Raw genomic sequence first — 9980 nt, forward strand, 5'->3', positions numbered from 1 at the left:
AATGTTCTAGTCGATAGGCACCGAGCGTTCTATATAAGCGACCACCCTCACCCAATGGCCTCTCGTCCCGAACGTGTCGACAACACACACATGTCTCATCTATATCTTCGTATGTAGCACTTAGTCGCGTATCTCTGCACTCATTTACATTGCCGTGCATCAGTCGCCTTTGCAGTAGATAATATTATGTTGCCGCCGTCATCAGTGTTGTCTACACGTTTCATTATAAAGAGAAATGTAACTCAATCATCACAACTAAGTCTGGCACCGTGCGTATGCACGTGTTCCGTGTAAACGTGTTATAGTTGTAGAGGAAATATCTTCCGGTGGTCGCACTAGCCGCGGACTTCTACCAACCCGTCCCGATCCCTAGCTAAATTTATTGTATAATAGAAAGCCGCCTTTACACCTGCCGTCGGACTTTTTACCCGATGTTGCATGGTTTTTTTTTTAAATAATTATATCCCGATGAGCGAATCATATCAACCCTCTTGAAATGGTGGTGTTCTTCACTACCGAGACACTAATAACGTACTTTTTTCTGTGTTGCGACAGCCCTAGAGCGAGTTCGAAAACAAAAGTTTGTTCCCCTTTCAAGACAGCGGCAAAAATACTTCTGCTCTCGCCTGTGATATTTCTGTGCGCCGCGTAGTGCGCCCGAACTTAAGTAAGCGTCACCGCACGTTCTTTTGTGTTGTCCGTTAATACGCGAACGTCTTCGTTCAGGCAACACTCATCCGCCATATCTAGAATCATGTGAACAGACTCTTATTTCGAATACAAAAAAAAACATTATTTCATTCCTTTTTTAATTGTTCTTTCCAGTGTTGCCTTCACGAAAAGACGTCAATCGTAATTTCAAAAGGGTTGATCGTTGGTTAATTTGTTCCGTTTCATATGTATGCATGTATTCAAGTACATTTTTATTGGACGCACGCTTCGGCGGTCTATATTTTCAATACAAACAATATTTCTGAATAAATAGATCGTCAAAGAAAATTTGGGGAGAAACTTTTAAGTTTAAACTTATTATGTGGAATTTTTTGTCGTTTGTTTAGTTGTTGTTTTCGAAATATTAATTTTATATAAATTTCAAGATCCAACTGGATGTTAAAATTAAAATGATTCAGTGTTTTTAGTAAATGAATTGTATCGAATTTGTTATTATAAAGAAACGACGCTGTCTAATGTCTTTCATACAGTTTTAGCTTTCACTATGTAAAATTCGTTCACAATAGTCCTGGAAGGGGTACTGCATAGTTTTCAGATAAATATTGATGTTTCTGTTAATGACAGCAAGTACGTTAAAATGTACCAGTAGGTATATATAATAACTAATCTCAAGTCAGCGTCCTGTAAGTGCGACGACATTTCGAAAACAACCAGGCGATGTTTGTTTTGTTCAACAGTATTTAGATGCATGTGTAGACATTGAGCACGGTGCCATGCACTCGGTTGTGGTGATATGAACATTTTATAAGTAGTTTGTCAGTAGTAGATCGTTTCGCAAATTGTTATGAAAAGTACTCAAATCTGTAAACTTTGTTGATCCAAGTGATGCATGGTCCATACTTTGAGACGTTTCTTGGTGTAATATATTGTGCTTTTTTTCGAATTAAAAATGACGCCAATATACGTCTCCTGGCCTGGGTGTGGGTTATGCGCGATAGACTTGCGACTAATCCGTGCGACTCGCGACTTGCAGCTCAACAGTCGCACATCCATCTGAGCTGCCGCCGTCGCCGCACCAATGGGAATGACGCGAGTGTAAGCGTGGCTTCGACAAGCGACGCGCTCTCTACACCGACGCACGATGAAAACTTTCCTTTGTTTTTTAAAATTCTGTTCTAACGCGTTAAGCTTTAAGGAAAGATTTTAAATTTAAGTCATTGATCAATGTCTGACTATATTATATTTTAAATTATCATAATTATTCAAATTTAATTGCTAATAATGCTTTATAAATATATTTTCAAAGATATATGATATAGCTCTTAGGACACTTTTAATGTGTCAAATACAAGTAATTATTCTTATAGAAAATTTGATGTTGTAAGTTTCGTATGTGTGTAACGTTAGTATTTTATTCAAATTTTCACTTAATAATTACAATAATTATATATATTTCTCAATAAATGCAACATAATTGTACAAGTATTAACACCAATTGATACATAGTTTAGCGATTTGATATTATATTTACTTAGATAGATTTTATGTATGCGATTGTAAAGAGTAACATAGTTTGTATTCAATATGTACATCGTTTAACACATTTACAGAATAAAACGATGATGACGTACAATAGAAACCTTATTGCCTTATAATTATTGCATTTTAAAATCATATTATAAATAGAATGTACTAAAATCATCAGTGATATATAAAAAGACAGAGTATAGCTTTTCTTATTGCGTTAGTCGCAGTCGCATGTAAGAACGACTTGTGTCGCTAGTTCGCTCGACGCGAGATTTTTGGTGTTTAATATTTTTGAAACTATTATAGGGTTTGGTGTATAGTTTAGTATGTTGTGTACTGGATAGGGACAGATAATATGTTAGATATTAATTGTTGTGGATTAAAAGAAAAAAGTGATTTTCAAAGTGGCATTTCGAATCCAACGCGATACATACGTATCAAATTTTATAAGTCACATGAATATGAATATTTTTTTCTTTTAATTCACAACAATATGTGACGAGTTACAACGAGTGTGGCAATGCGAGGCTTTTTAGCAAATTAGTCGAATGTATTTCTCGTGATGTTGGTAGAAATCGGTAGGATAATGAGTAATTAGAGGAAATGTGAAAAGGTTATAGTGTGCGCCTGATTGTGGAATAAATACGTTGCGAGCAATAAATGTTGCAATATATGTTATAAGGTGGTAAATATTGATTTTATGATGAATCCGTTTTGTTGTCTATCTCGTACCGAGTTGCGTTAGTTCGAGATTTGTGCCAATGAATCTCCCAGCGGCTGTACATGGCTCATGCTTTCCTGAACACATTTGTATGTAACTTTGACTGACATATTTAGTTTAGATAATAATAATATTATTATTATTTTTATTATTTAGTAATTTGTAACCTTCTAGTGCTGTAGGTACGTAGCGGTATATATGATTAATACGACTTCGAGCATTTATTATTTAGACTTAAGGATTTTGTGTGCGTGGTTTTTGTATGTGTTCGGTCAAGTTCAATTGTGTATTGCACTTGTCGAAATCGATGTCCTATTGTGTTTAAATGACGACATGAGCATTCGTATCGCATTGAAAAATCGAATGCCTTGAGACATTTGTTTATTGATTAGAGCACTTGCATTTTGTTTACTATTCTATGTGATTTTGTAAACTAACAGGTAAGCGGTTTTACAATGAGAGCATTATAGTATAGTGACGTGTGATTGACGAAATAAGTAGCCTTAAACTAGTTCAAAACTGTATTACAAATAGAGAATAAAATCTGTATATAAATTGTGTAGTATATAATATAGATTAAAGTGAAGTTTGGTATACTGTAACATTATTTGGGACACCCACTTATGCGAACGGCGATATTTCTGTACAGTCACGCGATAAAATCAAGACACTGTTTATTCAAACTGATTTTTTGCGTGACTGTACATTAACACAGCCTTTATGGTACAAACGGATAAACGGCCAACTGTTTTATATACTTTTGAACTTATTATATTTTTTGTTTGATTTTTTAACTTTGTGATGTAAATAATAAAGATGTTTTTGTCCTGCGTGCCTGATGCGTGCACGTACGCACACTGCGTTCAAGTTGGTCGTCCCATATCTCATCATGCCTTAAATGAAATAATTGTCACTGTGATTTTTAAATGTTCATACACAACCTCACCTAGAATTATTATATTCAATGTTATTGGCTGTTTGTAACAATGTTGGACGCGTCGTGCATACGATAATACGATAGTTTGAATCAGTCTCGAAACTGCGATAGAATTAGCTGATAAATAAAACGCTGTAAATATATCGGACGTTGTACAGTGATAATAACGCTTTGTGTTAACTGTACGTATTTCGTTTCCAGACTTTCAGAGATCTCGTATGTTTTAAGTTTTAAGTACACGATTATTTTCTTTCCAATTTAAGCGCGCACTTAGTTAATTGTATTTTAAGTTGTTTTAAGCATGGTGATTTCTTTTCGGTTTGGTCAGTCATTTGTCCTTTTAGCGATGTAAGCGAACTCGAATCACAAAAGTCAGTTGGTTTTGTTCTTGTGTAAATATTAGACGTTTATGAATGGTTTACTTTTAATTCGGGAACTGCCTCTCGTCTTAGTCCTCTCTTTTACTTAAGTTTATTTTAAATAAAACACAAAAAAAAAATACAAAACACGAAAAAACTACATGTTTTTACGGTAGAACTGTTACGCACTGTAAATATGTGAGCGTTGTTTTAAGTTACTATTAAATATAGCGTTCGTATGGCTGTATGTATAACGAGTGGAGATTCCTCTCGGGACAACTAGTGTCTATTTTAAGTTGAGAGTTTCTCGGTGACGATCTTATCCGTGTAATTTAGTGGTTAGTTTGATTTCTAGTATTTTGTGATTTAGATTCGGACAGGATTACTGTAAATATATTTGTATCGCTGTCATGTTAGATGCAACAGTCGCCGTCAAAGCAGGTTCTACGAAAAGTACAAGGTCACAGAATAAATACGAGTAGTGCAGTAGTTTTTTATTCAACACTTTTTAAAGCAATAGCTACTTTGTCTAAAGCAAATACAAATCATTTTAAATAGAACTCAGTTCGTAGCTATCGTGGACTCACAATACATTGATAATTTCGTTTACGCACACTAACATCCAGTTGTGTTCGGTACTTACTCAGGGGTGACGCGCGCTCAAAAGACGCTACTTAGCTGTGTACTGTAAGATCAAAAAACAATCTGACAAAACGAAAGAAAGAATTTAATACTTAGCCTAATTATTAAATATACATACCTAGGTTTTGTTACTCAATTTTTTTGCTTGTTTTGAGAAGAGTTTTACTCCAATCAAATTAGCAAACAAATGAAAATAAGTACCGATGACTTAAATAAAGGAAACGCACCGAAACGCGCGTCGGTGTGAGTTATTGACAACCGACTAACTTGTCTACCTCGAGGGTTCCACGCGCCTGTATATATTTATACGCGCGGAGTGACACACTGAATTGTTTATGAAAATACTAACCTCTCAAGATGATAATTAATCCAAGTTTATTTTAGTCTTCAGGGAAAAATAGTAAGTCATTATTATTATTAATAACATGTCAAATATTGCTCAAGCATATTTTCTCTCAAGAACTTTTGATAAGCTTAAATTATTTTTAGCGAAAGTTTATTGTGGGTAAACTCTTTATAAGAAACTTTTAACTGGCTAATCTTTTTGTCTCACATCTTTTTATTTTGACAAGCTCACAACTTTCACCGACAATTCGATAAAGGATGTGATATAAAAAACAGTGACCTGATAATAAGTGGCGATAGTTCATTTGTACGTGGAGTACTAGAACCTGATTTGATGTATTAAGGTTTTCACAGACGTAGACGGTTGCGGTAAAGGTGATAAATAAAAACAAAAATGGTAATAAAATCCGTACCAACAATATGTGCTTCATCCATAAACTGCTATTTCTCGTGAAGATCAATTATAGCTTGTAGGTATGTTTTGTTTTCAATTTTCATTCAAGACTCCATTCGATTACGAAACTGGATGATAATTTCTAGTAATTAAAAAACACTAGATTTATTTTAAAGTAGAGTGGGTAAACATGCTCAGTGAATCAAATAATGTGTATTTTTGCGGTAAGGAGCAACGTATTAGTGACCGCAATCTAACAAGCGTAACTTCGATTCAGCTAACATCGCAACCGTAGATCCCGGCTGTGTGTGAGAACCATAACGTAGCGGCTATACAATAGCGTACTGCCAAAACAATTGTCATAATTTTATAGCCTCGTGTACCGACCGACACGGATAATAGCGATATCTCACTTTATTCAATTCACGATGTTTACAGACAGAGGGACAAGTATTAGTAAGACAATGTAAAAGAAACTGAATATAGTTTTTTTTAAACCAGCCTAGCTAACAAGTGATGAATGCATATTCGAAATTGTGAAAATATTAAAAAGAATTCCTAACATTCAGACTGAATTTCCAATATTTCTTCAAGTTATTTTAACGCAAGTATAACTTGTGATTTTATTACTACTACTCATCACTTTCACGTTCGCTGTCCACTGTATAGACAAAAATGATATAGAGCAATTATTTAATTTAATGCTTCGATAATTTATATGTCTACATACTCGTAGGTTTAAACACAGCGATGGACTGTTAATCTCTATTTGCAGCAAACGCACGAACTTTAATACAATTTGACTGACGTATCGCGAGTTTAATAAGTAGCTGTCATGCACACTAAAGTAATAAACCTTGCCCTTTTGTAATGCGTTGCCTAACAGAAAGAGGCTCTATCTGGACATATAAATTATCAAAGGTACATGTTTCTCTTTTGCATTATAGCGATGTTGTTTAACCAGCAAGGCCTCTGCTAAATTTCAAACAAACCTCATTTATTGATTAAAATACCAACGTTTAAATTTCCCCTTCTACTTTGAACGAATTCAACACGATCTCAATGTATTTGTTATATAGTCTTAGGCATCTCAGGCAATCTATAGAGCATACCTAGAATCTGCTCAGACTTTACTCACGTAAAACTTAGCTGAGTTCAAGATTAGCACAATTTTTCATTTGGTATTTATGGTCATTAATTGACAGCATATTATGCTAAGCTAATGAAAAATACATATTATAACTAACGGACCGGACAGACGTTGTTCTGTATACACATGTTAAATTTGAAAAATCGGTCCAGACGTTAGAAGGAGTTCACTAACATGTGTAGGAGAATTATAAGTCGACTGTATTGAGAATCTAAACCAAACTCAAAGTCACTGGAACACTTTAAAATAATCATCAAAATCGGTCCAGCCATATAGGAGGTAGTTCAATTGCATATCTAAACCATCCTCGAATCCACTTGAACACACACAGAAAATTTCATTCAAATTTATTTAGCTGCTTATGAGGAGTTCACTGTCAACACACGTACAGAAGAATTATATAATTATATAAAGATAAGCACTTTTGATTACATACAGTACATTCTCGATAATTCCTAAACATTTGATACTAGAAAAGATTATTTATTTAAAATATAACTACATATATTGCCATTAATCCAAATATCGTATATAACTGATTTTATTGTCAGTATTTCAGGTAATTAATTGCACATTAACATTTTTTTAAATCTGAACCCGCGATATCCATTATTCCATGTAATCCAACCGATTCTTGTATTATACGGATATTTTAAAAAGTCGGACAGCAGTTGTGTTTACGTAAGGGATAAGCCTAAGTCGTCGATTTGGTCGAGTTAAGTGAGAACTAAGCGATGTTTATAATTAATGTGGACTTAGACTCATCTCGCTTGATAAGTCTGAGCAAAGTCTTAGTACGGTCTCATCTCAGCCTTATACAGCAACACTGCCATTGTTACGTAGTAATAAAGTCTTCATAGTATGAATCAAACGTTCTTTGTTGAAGTTAAATAATTTGTCAATATTTTATTGATAGCCAATCATGAATAACTGACATCATGTATAGAATTCTCTATGTATAGAAATGGAACTAAGTAATCATTCAAAACACCCTCTGTTTAATGCAAACGGTATATAAAAAAAGAGTTGTTAAGACCTTGGATAGTTTATTTGTCTAGATAGAGCCTCTTACTGCTAGACAACCGATGAAAACAGGCCAGGTTTATAACTTTAGTGTGCGTGATAAGCTACGTCTTATGGCTCGCGATTTGTACGTCACTTTAGTTTCCAAAGCTGTCACAGTCTATCTAGACGTATAAAAGATCTAGGGTTAAGACATTACAGTTAATATGCGAACCCCCAAATTAATTATTAGGTAATATGTGCAGGTCATATGAAGGTCACGTCACAAATACTTCCACACCATATTGTCACGTGTAATACGTAAATTGTAAAATGTCTTGTAACTAATTCTAATGAATGAATCGTTAGTTGTGTGTTCGACTATTGTATTGATTATAAGTGAGAATTTCTAGATATCTGTGTAGTTATTGTAGCGTCCGCCGAGTGTCGCGGACGGGTCAACAATAAAACTTGCATCATTGTATTATAATTCTTTTATTTATCAACCTTTTAACAGTGGGAGGCTCCTTTGCACCGGATGCCGGCTAGATTATGGGTACCACAACAGTGCCTATTTCTACCGTGAAGCAGTAATGTGTAAGCATTACTGTGTTTCGGTATGAAGGGCGCCGTAGCTGGTGAAATTACTGGGCAAATGAGACTTGACAACTTATGTCTCAAGGTGACGAGCACAGTTGTAGTGCCGCTCAGAACTGTTCGGTTTTTCAATAATCCTGAGCGGCACTGCATTGTAATGGGCAGGGTGTATCCATTACCATCAGCTGAACCTCCTGCTCGTCTCGTCCCTTATTTTTATTAAAAAAAAACGTGAGTCACGCGAAAGGCGTATAGACACTTAAACACGCGTGACGTGTTTATCTTCTGTTAAACTACCTTAACAGTTGTATTGAATGTAAAACACATATGTTGTGTTTTTGCAGTTGATGTGTTCGTTGCGCTATAGGTTTAGATGGCCTGGACACGGAGGTTTTGCAATATTAGGGTGGAAAGGTTTACTTATAGTGAATTAAACTGTGTTCGGCGACTTTTGGGGCTTTTATATTGATAATATACCATTTTGGGCTATAAATTTAAATATATAATTGCCCGCCTAATGCTTTTACGTAATTTCAGTGTATGTGAGTTGATCTGCACGCATAACTCTTGAGTTTTTTATGTAAATTAATGTAAATAATTACTTACGCGAGTAAACTAAATATAAGTAATAAATAAAACATTACGAGTCATTGCATCAATCCAAACACAAATAAAAGTATTTTGCGAGCATTTTATTAGTGATTATTAAAATATATCTACATAAATATATTTTAAAAAACTTTAATTTTCAAAATAGGAATCAGAGTTTCCAATAACAGGATCATTCATCCACCACAAGTTGCGCCCGTTCACGAGCATGACTCATAGACCAGCCATTGCTGGTCGACCATATTTTAGGGAGGGGAGCGACCCGACACACGACGCTGTCACAAGCAGTGGCATTTAAGCGAGCAAAGCCTGTCATACGAAAATGATAGAGATGTTTATATAATATAAAATTTGAGAAATTGTTATGAATTTATAAACGTTGGAGTTCTGAGGCAATAAACATAAAAAAATTCACACCAAATGAAAACCTCCGGGTTTTTGTGAAGTCAGTTGAAAATCCCCAGTATACCTTTTTAATTAATCATCACAAAATGAGTTATACTTAGTTTCACCCCAGAGTAGCGATGGCTACTTAAGTATTAAGTTTGACTGAGCTAATTAGTACCAACTTCCAACACAGTGCCTCTTGAATGGGCTATTGTGCGGGTTGATTACTCCAACCAGCCCCGGCCGTTCCAGAAAGTTAGCAGACTTCCTTCTATTTTAAAACTGTTGTAGGCATCATGAAGAAATGCTGGAATTCGGAGGATTTGAGTTGTAGGGTCCATTGCCACGCTCTTGCACCGTAAGCACGTATTGTGGTATTTCTTCTCCGTCGATGGATGTTCTTCTTAAATCACTTAACTTTCCAAAGAAGAGAAAGAAATACATTGTTCCTATACCTACTACCAATACGAGTACTTACAATAATACTTCTGAAACCTAGTTCCTCACACTAGAACTACGATTGCAAGTATACAGTAGGTACGCAAAACGCACGTTCCTTACTATTTAACAAAATAAATAAATTCAAAATATATTTAAACAACATTGTACAAGGGTTATTAACAGAGATATATACTTAA

The 9980-nt window shown here is 34.9% G+C and overlaps 1 protein-coding gene across 1 annotated transcript in view; it reads left to right on the top strand.

The window, feature by feature from the left end:
- Positions 1 to 8233, top strand: part of LOC126974866 (serine/threonine-protein kinase NLK) — a 176497-nt gene extending 168264 nt beyond the window's left edge. The window contains 2 exon segments of the mRNA XM_050822561.1: positions 1706 to 1734; positions 1737 to 8233. Coding sequence (XP_050678518.1) covers positions 1706 to 1734; positions 1737 to 1771 — 64 coding nt within the window. The 3' untranslated portion in view covers positions 1772 to 8233.
- Positions 8234 to 9980: the final 1747 nt, after the last annotated feature.

The sequence above is a fragment of the Leptidea sinapis genome, chromosome 34 (genome assembly GCF_905404315.1).
Source record: "Leptidea sinapis chromosome 34, ilLepSina1.1, whole genome shotgun sequence".
Taxonomy (NCBI): Eukaryota; Metazoa; Arthropoda; class Insecta; order Lepidoptera; family Pieridae; genus Leptidea; species Leptidea sinapis.